Here is a 12,723-nt window from a genome sequence, read left to right on the forward strand (position 1 = left end):
GAAAAAAATGTTTACATTTATCAGAAATTGGCGAAAAAAATATACAGGGGGGCTAATAATTCTGACTTAAACTGTATGTACTTTCTCGATTTCAAAAACATGCTCTGTAATAATGATAACTTATTACTGCAAGGAAACTCTTTTGAACAAATACAGACTGAAGTCTTCTGTCAGAAACTGCTGCGCAAGTATTTTTTTTATCAAATGGTGCATTTGCTCCCTCTGCTGCTTTCATCTGCGTTTGTCCTCTCTACAACACAAAGAACTGGTTGCAGCAGGAGGTCAAGGTTTGTTTGGCAAGCCTCTATTAGCCTCTGCTGGTGAATACTGTAACTACACCTTCTTCATTTATTGAGACCATATGAATCCTTTTTTCTTTTTGACAAGAAACAAGCCTGAAATTAAACAAGATTTATCCTATTTAAAACCATCAACAAATTCTGCAGATTATTGGAGTAGCTTTCATAAAGTAAGAACAGATAACACATATATTTAATATATATAATATAATATACAAGTATTAAACGTAAAATTACATTAAAAATGTACTGACAAATTACTATCTGCACATCAGTAAAATTGCATAATGGCCAAATTAATTAGTATTAATTATAACTGTATATTTATCCCAAAAAATGAATCTGTGTTTTCTTAAAGGTATAGAAAAATATAATCAACCCAATCCACTCAAAATAAGTGAAAGTTATTTGGTTTATAGTTATTAGAATTATAGTGTATAATACAGGGGCGTTGCTAGACATAAAGCTCTACTGGGGCACGTACCTCCTTCCCCCACCCACCCCCCCACCCCCCCACCCACCCCCCACCCCTATATATAGTATATTATATTATAAATAAAAGTATTCTTATTATTAAACAATTATTCTTCAAAATAATCGTAAATGTAACTGGAAAACAATGTTAAGAGAACTGGAGTGATGCTAAGATCATTTAAGAAATTACTTTTGCATAAATATTAATTTCATTTGAATGTAATTCTATAGACAATTCAATAAAATACAAAAAAAGATGTGTTATAGGATTATCTGTTGTAGACTTGACACATGGCAGATAATTAGGTTTGTTTTACCTCCTGACTCGTCATCCCTCCTTTTTGCTTCCTACAAATAAATTTATCAGGAGGCATGTTTAGTAAGATCACCATCATGTTGTTTAAACTTTAGTTTTGTCCACTTGCAAAACAAAAAAGGCTGTTATGCCGGTTTTCCAACGCATGAGCGGCGTGTAACAAGCAGCCTGCTTTTTTGGCGCGCATGTTTACTACCGGGACTCTCAGAAGAAGAGCAGCGCGTGCCCGAGCAGCGCGTGCGAGAGGCGCGCGTGTTCTCTGCGCACACTCGGAGATGCGTCAGTTTGCTTTTTGATTAAACACATTGCTTTCACCAGCGTTGGTTCAGTTGCACATAGAGAATAACGTCTTTATTTCGGAATGACCACTCTTAATAAATACACTTGCATATGAAGTAAATCATATCTCAATGCATTTACTGAGGCACTGGAGATTTTCCCTGGGGCACGTGCCCCAGTGAATTGGGTCTAGCGATGCCCCTGGTATAATATATATTTTCCTTTTTACTGTATTGTGAATAACTGGATTTGACATTATTGTTTGAGTAATGTAATTTTCCAACACAATCTCACGGCAATTCGTAACTTTTTTTTTAGTGGCTAATTCGTACGAATTCGTACGATCTAATTCGTACAATTTAGTACGATTTGCTCATTCTCCAATGACGGTTGGGTTTAGGGGTGGGGTTAGGTGCCACGCCTCCTTTTTAAAATCGTACCATTTCGTACGACTGAACTCGTACGAATTCGTACGAATTAGCCACTAAACTGTCAAAACGTAAAATACTTACGTTTTCTCGTGAGATCAGGCTGAATTTTCTGTACTGTTTATTTATTTGTGTCATGTGACATTTACTGTGTGTTCAAATGAACTTCAGATGCACTAGAACAACATGAGTGCTGTTTTTGTTATGTAACGTAATGTATTGTGTATTTATATAACCTATTTATCATGTATGGCCGTACACTCAACGCACTTCACAGTCATGAGAGGGGAGGTCTCTTACCACACGCCAGCTATAGGTGGAATGGATAGACAGTAAGAGAGCCAGTTCAGTGGATGGGGATGATTGGGAGGCCATGATGGTTAAGGGACGATGGAGGGAATTTGGCCAGGACACCAGGGTTACACCCCTACTGTTTACAAGAAGTGTCGTGGGATTTTTAATGATCACAGAGAGCTAGGACCTCGGTTTAACGTCTCACCCGAAAGATGGTGCTCACTAGCTATGTTTCCATCCAAAAATGTGAATGAATAAAAGACGTGCGAATGAAGCAGCGTTTCCATCCAACGAGTCAAAGCGAACAAAATCGGCACTTCCTGATTATCTGGCGCCAAATATCAACAGTAAAAACAGAATTTGCTGCAGTAGGAGAAGCTGCGTCAATCGTTTCTTTATTTAATAAATGACTCAGAAGGCAATCCTGACATGCAGTGAACATGCGGTGGCGTTTGAAGTGTCAGATGCGGATTCTGGAGGTAATAAATGATATAATAACACTAATACTTAAAAGGTAAGGTGTTTTAGAATGACCAAAACAACATTTCAGATGGTTTACAGTGTGCTCAGCCTGCTGGTTTGTTCATTTACACCCATTTTCATCTACACATGATCTCTTATCACAAAATCACATGACCTTTTTTAATGCGCATACTGAAATTTGTGCCGTAAAAGTGTTTCCATCGTAGTTTACGAATAAAAAGTTTATCCTACTCAGTTATGCGCATAAGTTTTTTATGCGCATTTTCAAAATTTATGCACATCATGGCGATTCCATCAACCGTTTTTTAATGCGCATATACAAAATGCGCATAAAAACAGGTGGATGGAAACATAGCTACTGACAGTATAGTGTCCCCTTCACTTTACTGGGGCATTAGGACTCACAGAGACCACAGGTTGAGCACCCTCTGGTGGCCTCACTAACACCACATCCAACAGCAACCTAGTTTTCCCATATGATCTCCTATCCAGGTACTGACCAGGCTCAGCCCTGCTTAGTTTCAGTGTCTTGGGCTGCAGGGTGATATGACTGTGGTAACCCTGCTGAAAAATCCAGCCTAGGCTGGTTGGCTGGTTTTAGCTGGTTGACCAGCCTGGTTTTAGAGGGGTTTTGGCCATTTCCAGATTGGTTTCCAGCCATTTCCAGCCTGGTCTTAGCTGGTCAGGCTGGAAAATGACCAGCTAAATCCAGCTAAAACCAACTTGACCAGCTTGGTTTAAGCTGGACATAGCTGGTTTTGGCTGGGCTCCCAGCCTGTCTAGGCTGGTCAAGCTGGTTTTAGCTGGTCATTTTCCAGCCTGACCAGCTAAGACCAGGCTTATTTTAGATAGATACATTTAATATTTGTTCTTCTTTATAAATAGCACGCTGCTGATCAGGATTACAAGTGAAGAATTGTGTTTCAAAGGGCTGTGTGAAGAAATGCGGTGTGATTTGAAAATAAAAATAAATGAAGACCACAATTGTTTGTATCAGTTGTCATTTTTATATACCATATACAAAATTCATTCATTCATTTTATTTTCAGCTTTGCCCCATTATTAATCAGGGGTCGCCACAGTGGAATGAACCGCCAACTTATCCAGCATATGTTTTATCCAGCGGATGCTCTTCCAGCTGCAATCCATCACTGGGAAACACCCATACACTCTTGCATTCACACACATACACTACGGACAATTTAGTTTACCCAATTCACCTATAGTGCATGTCTTTGGACTTGTGGGGGAAACCGGAGGACCTAGAGGAACTGAGGAAACGCGGGGAGAACATGCTAACTCCACACAGAAATGCCAACTGACCCAGCCGAGGCTCGAACCAGTGACCTTCTTGATGTGAGGCAAAAGCACTACCCACTGTGCCACCGCATCGCTCCCAAATACAAAATACACAAACAAATTAATAAAACTGTCAGGAGGAACAGACGGAAAATAGATTTTTAACAGTGCTAACACAGCTAATGCCACAAAATGCTAAATATTATAATATACCATGATGAAAATGATGAGCAGCCTTACTATTTAAAATATTATAAATAATAATAAATCTGTCATTTTGAGTGAAAGTTACCTAAATCACCAATAATTTAAATCACAAATTACTTAGTAAAAAAGAAGATATTGTGCCTGGGGCCATTTTACTTCTGTTTACATCTATGGATTTAACATGTCACTTTTGACATCTAGTTAAAGTTGGTTTTATATTAGCATATTCAGACATTCTCAATAATATAATTTCAGAAAGTATTGTTTTCAAATTCTAGATGGGGAAATCATAGCAGCCAATGACTATCAAAGAACAGCACTGTTCGCAGTCAATTAAATAATGCTAATGTTGTTTTAAAGTTGTTCTAACATTCTAATATAGACCGAATATTCGAAGTAGCACAGGTAAACAATATAGGGACCATTAAATGACTGAATGTGCTAATATAAAACCAACTTTACCTCAATTCTTTTGACCACTATCCTGACTTCTTTGAAGGGCTGGTCTATGGCCCGGGGTGTGTATTGGCTTTTATATACATTTGATATCAAACTGTTATGTCAGTGGACTGAGAGCAGATTGCTGTGGCTGTTTGAATGCATTTAACCACATGAGTGTCTGTACTACAAAAAGTAGTCCAGTTAAATGTGTTTTTCAACTGTCTCCGGAAGTGATCGAAAGTGAACAAGGTCAAAATATTTCTGTTCCTGTTTACACTTGTATTTAGCCAAAGAGTGTACTCACACATTTTACTCAAAAGAAACCAAAGTTATGAGAGAATAAGTTGAGTGTGTTCGAAATCACTAGACTTATAGACTTTTGTGAAGATCAGCATGTGAGTTGAGCTAATATTTCTGAACTCATCATAACCCAACAATCAACTTTATCAAATGAAATGAGTGTAGTTAACTCAAAATTTACTGAAAGTTTTTTTCTACTCATTTGAAAAGAGTTTTGAACTTAGTGTTGAAGGTAATGAGTTAAATAAATATCTCATTACCTTCAACTTAAATGGAGTAAGTACAGTACTCATATAGATTCGTTTTTTTTTTAACTCAAATGGTTTGTAACAATCGGTTTCCTCAAATTGTTTATGTTGCCTTAACTTATTGGGTTTTAAAGTACTCAGTTGGTTTGAGTTCTCTTTATTTATTGGGTTTTACTGAGCTCAAATTGCTTATTTTACTCAAACGGATTAAGTTCACTGTATTCATTAGGATTAATTTTTGAACTTAAATAGTTTGTTGCAATTGGTTTCCTCAAAAGGTTTAAGTTACCTTAACTCTTTGGGTCTTACAGTGTCCTATTATCATACATTTTTAAGATGAAATAGGTTTTGGATGCACCAATTAATTTTCTTCCCATTTTAAAATCCTGATAACTAATAAATTCCAGGAAACATGTCTTGTTGAAGTCAAAAGTTTATTTATAACAAATTTTTGCAACTCTGACACATCTGTTTTGTGATGTGTCTGTTTTGGTTTAGTCAGTACAGAACAGACTATATCTAAATTTATCACTCACATAGAAAACATGTTGTTTGTACCCTCAACAGTTCTTTAGATTGTACTTATATAATTATAGTTAATACTTTAGCACTGCATTTTCCATTTTAACATGAATAATTTTTAAATTAGTGTCCATATTTGACCTAAAACCCCCAAAACATTTCCCATAACAGTTACGTCAGACATCAGGAGAAACCTTGCGTTTCGAGTGACGTCATGTCCTCGGCAGCTGAAGGCGGAGTTACACAGAGCTGTTTTCAAGTGCTCACCAGCGACTGTCGCCATTTTGTAAGCTCGTCAATCGCTACAGGAGCGCAGAGCGAGAAGAAACCCCTTCATTAATCAGGCCAGATTATCGAGAAATCAAAACCGCAAGACCACCCGTTGTCGTCCGAAAGGAAAGGGAATCTTATCGTATGTCCGCTATCCAGAACCTCCAAACTTTTGGTAAGAAGAGAGATCTCTCTGGGAAACCTATTATTTTATGGTATGGGGGAAGGGCGGCAGGGAACGACAGGGTGACGGTGATTTTTATGGAATAAATCGTACGATTTAAAAAATATTAATGTTTTCCACTAACACAATTACTGATTTATTAAAACTGGTGTCGTATTTAATTATATTTCCTATCGGAAATCTTAGTCAGGAACAACAGCTAGGCCTACATTTTGTCTTGTTTTGTTTGCTCCTAATGTCGATTAATTGCGTGAGTTAATGATTTAAAATCCTCACAAATTCGTCTAACTTGTTTTAATTTGTTTACCATCTCGAATAAATCGAGATACAGTTAAAAAAAACATTGTGTTCCACATCGACGGCCAACATAACCATTTTGATCGCCAGCTTGTTTTTCTGGGCGAGATACAAAATGGAAGACGCGGCTCGGTGACGGCTTATTTTTAGACAGCGAGAGACATCTCGATCCCTCTGTGCTTTTGGATTGATGTCAGCTAAACGGTAATTACCTATAAAACCGAAACCACCCATTTAGTCTGTAGTTCAAAGGTAAATCGATAAAGCTGTTTGAACAAAAACGAACGAGTCTATTGCGCGAACGGTTAATGAACAGCCAAATCAGATCTGAACTCTACCCTGTTGTTGAAGACGGTGGTCTGCTTTGTCCCAACATGTTCTTCCTAGCCGCATACAGCTGCAAATATACATCCGAGAGTATTTTGGATAGTACAGTTAATTAGGCTACGATGCCATTCAGTCATTTAAAGGGATAGTTCGTCCAAAAATGAATATCACTCACTATTTACTCGCCTTCAAGTGGTTTCTGACCTTTATGGGAATTCTATTGAACACAAACGAAAATATTTTAAAGAACAGGGAAAACCTCCACCGTTTGACTTCCATACCATTTGTTTTTCCTATGATGGAAGTCAGAGGTTTCTTCGAAATATAATATGTTGTGTTCTGAAGAAGAAAGCAACAAACAGGTTTGAAACAAGCCACGGGTGAAGTAAATGACAGCATTTTCAGTTTCATTTTGGTGTGAACAATTCCATTAAAGTACTTCATGTGGCCTAGTTTACAGATTAACTCCGAGCTGTTTCCAGCAAATGACACTTGACACGGCTGTTGCTAATGCTTATTTATTTTCTGCGCAGACCCCTTTGCTGATGCAACTAAGGGTGATGATCGGCTCCCAGCTGGGACTGAGGACTACATCCACATAAGAATCCAACAGCGGAACGGGCGGAAGACTCTGACCACGGTTCAGGGCATAGCTGATGACTATGATAAAAAGAAGCTAGTCAAGGCCTTCAAGAAGGTTGTCACATTTAAATAATTGACGCTCTAAAGTGGTTTACAGTTACGAGAGTGGGCCGTTTTTAACATCCTCGTTTGCATTTCCAGAAATTTGCCTGCAATGGGACTGTGATTGAGCACCCTGAGTATGGTGAAGTAATTCAGCTGCAAGGCGATCAGCGCAAGAACATTTGCCAGTTTCTTACCGATGTGAGTATTTCATGTATAACCCAATTGTGTTTTAATTAAAGCTAATGTAATCGAATAAGTATGAATTTAGGTATAATTTGATGACGTTTTTATTAGTAGCTGATGTAATCGATGCATTTTTATCTCGCAGATTGAACTGGCCAAAGAGGAGCAGCTTAAAGTCCACGGGTTCTAAAAGCTGATGTGAACTGACCCCTTCCCTCCCCAACTCTAAACCCAAGCTTCCCTGTTGTTGTGCTGCTGTTCCCCCTCCCTCCCAGCAGCCTCCCCTCAAGGAAAAAAAAGCTGAAAATGATTACCTCTGATTTGAGACTCTTTAGTATGACACCCTTATCAAAGCGACCAGTCCTGTTCGAGCATGGACAGACGACAAGGCAAATTATGCGGGATAAATGATTTTCGTTTCTGTCCCTTTCTTTAGTATTTTATTTGATATTTTAGTTCATCTTGTGCTTCTCTGAAGCGCAAATTCCATGTAACTTTCTTTCTCTTTGTTTTGTATGAGGTGTTTCAATAAAACCTTCAGATGCCACGTTTTGCACAATCTTTACGTTCGACAGGCCGGGGGTGTGGATTGGGGGCAGTTTGTGTATTTGATTTTTCTTGATTCATATTTAAGAACCACAGTAAACTAATCTGCATTTTTAGTTATGATGTGGGCCAGCCTGCTTCAGGGTTACATTGGTGTACCGTTTGGGCACGAATCACGGCAACCCCATCTCGTCTCATTATGCATCTCTAACTGCCTTTTTTATCCTTGTTTTTCACAATATGCATAATTTCAATTTTCTAAACTTGTAATAACATATTTTGTTTTTTCGTCTGGAATAAACAGTATCCCATACTTGTTGATGTTCTTAATTTTTTATATATATATATATATATACATATACAATGGAAATGACTTGCGCTGATTATTGTACAGGAAGCAGTCATAGATCAATACAAAAGTAGAAGTAGCTCTGAAGTGGCAAGTGAAAAATATAGCTACAGGCAAGTTATGTACATCTTCCCTGAATAAAAAGTGCGGAAATCATCTTTACTGAAACTGGTCCAGCGAGACAAGTTGCTTCAAATGAATGGTAAGTTAGCAGGAAATGTTTTAGAATTGGATTCTAATAGGAACTGTTCTTGCAGAAATTGTTTGAAAATGATTTTTTACTAATTGCGAATTTGGAGCACACCCCCCCCCCCCCCCCCCCCCCCCCCCTCCACCCATTTGGTCTGCAACAGGGTTGTCCATCCCCTGGAGGGCTGGTATTCAGCATAGTTTAGCTCCAGCTTTCTTCCAACACCTGCCTGGAAGTTTCTAGTATACCTAGAAAGAGCTTGATTATAAACAAATAGCTGGTTCAGGTGTGTTTAGTTGTGGTTGGAACTAAAATATTTGGACAACTCTGGTCTACAAACTGCATACAAGTAAGCCGGAGATTAAAATGACAAATGGTTATTTTTACAATACACAAGAAACTTAAATCGCTTCTTGAGGTTAAAAATGTTGACTTTGAATTTGCTTTATTAGTGCTTTTGCAGGAAGACTTGACAGATTTATCTGAATATGTTTTTTTTTCTTTACTAATGTATCTTATTTCAAGTAAAATATTTGGGTTATTTTTGTGTTAGTTGATTTAAAACGAAGTCCGACAGCCTCCATTTGTAAACCGATTACTTTGTAGTTCTCTTTTTTCCACAGCAGAGGGCACAACCGTGTAGGTAAAAATCCAACAATATCAGGGTAGGTTATCCGTGGGGTCTTTAAACGTCATAAATAAAAATCATAATAATTTAGGTCTTAAATCATTTTAAACAAGTCCTAATTTTCCTATGTCCATGTAAAGCTACCCAATCAGTCCAACACCCATTCAATCATTTTTCATCTCAAAAGTTTTTTTAAAAGAGTTTATTTATTAGCTCTATATACCAATATGGTTTAATTATCATCCTTACAACACGATTTGTTTTGAATGTTTTAACTGGGTCATTAGAAAAATTCCTTAGCGTTTAGCTTTGTGTAAGTCTGAAATTTCATTCATAATGGTCTTCAAAAGTCCTAAATTTGACTTGATGAAACTCTGAATATTGTTAAAGAACCTTACATTGGGGGATTCTGATTTATAATCATTTGCTTCCAGCAATTGTTTGGATGTTTAAAACAAGTCATCTTCTGTGCATTTCAATGTCTGTTCATGCATTAAGGAAAAATAATTATAATAATTATAAGAACATCCAAAATCTTTATTTAACTAATAGTGGTGTTCTAATTCTCTATGCAAATGATGTCACCAATCCAAAGTATCTATCTGTCTCTCTTAGGCAGATTGAAGTGGAGCACTCAGACTAATGACTAACAAGTTGTTACAACTGGAAGTAAATCAAACTTTGAACATCCATCTAACCGTTTTCCAAACCGGTCGCTCTACACACAAAATTACTATTTCAGCATCCTAAATCAAAGGCAAGGAAACACCCTGGTCAATCACATGTTATTGGTAATAAATCCAGGTAAGCTGAACTAAAAGTTAAAATTCCCCCCAAAAATAAAAATAAATAAAGTTTTAAAAATAATAATGAAGTACACAAAAAAAATTGCTGTTTGTTCAAACTACTTCTTAAAAAATGAACTGAATAAACACAATTCTTGTGTTTTTTTGTGACAACTTAATAGTTTTATGCTCAATCCACTTAAATTTATTAAACAAAATTGGAATTTTATGGATTTGTGATGAGACAACATGAAGGAATTGTGTGGAAACCAGCATTTGTTACAGTGTACAGTAAAAAAATGACATTTACTGTTTGTTCAAACTACTTATCTAAAAATAAACTGAATCAACACAATTCTTGAAGGTTTTTTTGTGACAAGTTAATTTTGTTATGTTCAATCTACTTAAATTTATATAATTAGTTAACTTATTCCTTCAGGTTGTCCCAAGACATGGTTAGGTTGTTAATGTTAGTTATAAATAGTCAAGGATTTAGGGTTAGTGTTTATTTGACAATTCTTAAACACTACCAGGAACAGCGATGGTATCACTTCATACAGAGCATCCATACACTGTAAAAAAAATTCTTGCTACTCACATGTTTTAGTTGAATCAAACTTTTCTAGTTATCTCAACTTACATCAATCAAACTGAATTTAAATATTCAACCCAGGCTCATTCTGGAAATGTACCCCTATAAACATTTCTTGAGAGTGCCAAATATGTCCCAGGAGGTACATTTTTTTGTACACTTTTTCAGATCTCAAATTTCTTGCGGCCAGCTGTTCTCGTGGAAATCCACCGATCGATTGACCCACCCTTCTCCTTCGCTAAACCCAACCAGCCTGATCTCACCAGAAAATGTAAGTATTTTACGTTTTGTCAGTTTAGTGGCTAATTCGTACGAATTCGTACGAGTTCAGTCGTACGAAATTGTACGATTTTAAAAAGGAGGCGTGGCACCTAACCCCACCCCTAAACCCAACCGACATTGGCGGATGAGCAAATCGTACTTAATTGTACGAATTAGATCGTACGAATTCATACGAATTAGCCACTAAATTAAAAAGTTCCGAATTGCCATGAGATTGTGTTGACCCAACCAATAGTGTTTTTAAAAGCAAAGATTAACCCTCCAAAAATATATGTAGTGACAAGAAGTCAACAAATATTTTTATGTTGCTTTTATTTTATTAAGTTTATCAGGTTTCAACAATTTTTAACTAGTCAGTCTTATGAAATGAACTAATATTTCAATATTCACTAACAAAACAACATTTAATGTGCTGTGCAGGTCAGGGTTTCGTAGCCTAATCAAGGTTATTGATGGAAAATTGCCTGCTGAACTAATATACTGACCCAGAGGTTTAATACAATTAGTCCAGTCAACTGTATGGGTTTGAACAGTACTGCTATAAAAACACAGCTAGCCTCCATTAAGCCATTATTACAACCATTACATTTTATTAAGCTGCAAATTAGTTGATATTATAATTAATTGTCTGTGCCTGGGTGTGTTCAGAAACGTTAAAACATTTTTTGTGTGTGCTTCCAAATGTGTTAGCCTGAGGAGGTGGATTTCTCAGGAGAGTCTGGCTGCTTTCGAAGGTTTGTCATCAGCGTAAACATCGGGGAGTTTTTCCTTACCATCGTCGCCTTCGCATTGATCTGTGGGAGTGTTTTTTGGCAAACAGACACTATTTATTATAACGCTGCCTCAGGACTTTATACATTGTTGCTGAAGAGTGGTTTGAATGCTTGTTATTCACAATATAACTCATTTCAAGTGATGTTTACAATGTAAATGGACTATAGTGAACCTGAAGAAAAAGATGAATAAAATACAATAGACTACCTGAAAAAGACATTATTAAAACTATTATTTGAATTAAAGTTCTTTATAGATATTTGCTATTAAAGGGATTGTTCACACCACAGAATCCTCATCATTTACTCTAAACTTTAATTTCTTTCTTCTGTTGAGCACAAGACAAGATTTTCTGAAGAGTGTTGGAAGCCAGCAGCCATTTACATCCATAGAAACAACAAAAAGTACTACAGAAGTATTTTTTCCCAGCGTTCCTTAGTAAATTCTTTGTGCTCAACAAAACTTCGTCCTTTCTTTGGTTTGGAACAAGTGGAGGATCAGAAAATTGGTGAGAATTTTCATTTTTGGGTGCACTATACCTTTAAGGCAAAATATGACAAAATATTAAGCGTATACAGAAGACACAAGCAAGGGTTGAGATAAAATTATTTAATTTTATCTCAACCCCTGCTCAGTTTTTTTGTGATCATAGTGCAGTTTTTGTGAAATATTTTGTATATTTTTGTATGTTTTTTTATTAGTTGTTTGGATTTTTTATGATCTTTAAATGTTTTGATGCCTGTTTTTAATGTAAATGCTATTTACAAGTGCTAAATAATAAAGAAAAAAAAGAAGAAGAAAAAATCCTAAGCAATCAACGTCTGGCCTACCTGCGGATGGCGCTACTTTCGTCTACTTTCATGTATCACTCCGCAGCCATCCCAAAAACCCAATCAAAATTTCTTTGTGAATTTGAAATGTTTTTTAATGGATATAATGGACACGAGAAGCTTAAATTAAAGCTTGGAACAACAAGAAGTCGGAAATGAGGTGAGTAGTAGAACCTAGGTTGAGAACTGACAACATTAGTCAGTGTAAT

The 12,723-nt window shown here is 36.6% G+C and overlaps 1 protein-coding gene across 1 annotated transcript; it reads left to right on the forward strand.

The window, feature by feature from the left end:
• Positions 1-5,860: 5,860 nt before the first annotated feature.
• Positions 5,861-8,397, forward strand: eif1 (eukaryotic translation initiation factor 1). Its single transcript, XM_056480352.1, has 4 exons — positions 5,861-6,035; positions 7,202-7,365; positions 7,452-7,553; positions 7,684-8,397. Exons 1-4 carry the CDS (start codon positions 6,005-6,007, stop codon positions 7,726-7,728), a joined length of 342 nt encoding a protein of 113 aa, XP_056336327.1. The 5' UTR covers positions 5,861-6,004; the 3' UTR covers positions 7,729-8,397.
• Positions 8,398-12,723: the final 4,326 nt, after the last annotated feature.

This window comes from Danio aesculapii, chromosome 19 (genome assembly GCF_903798145.1).
Source record: "Danio aesculapii chromosome 19, fDanAes4.1, whole genome shotgun sequence".
NCBI classification, from domain to species: Eukaryota; Metazoa; Chordata; class Actinopteri; order Cypriniformes; family Danionidae; genus Danio; species Danio aesculapii.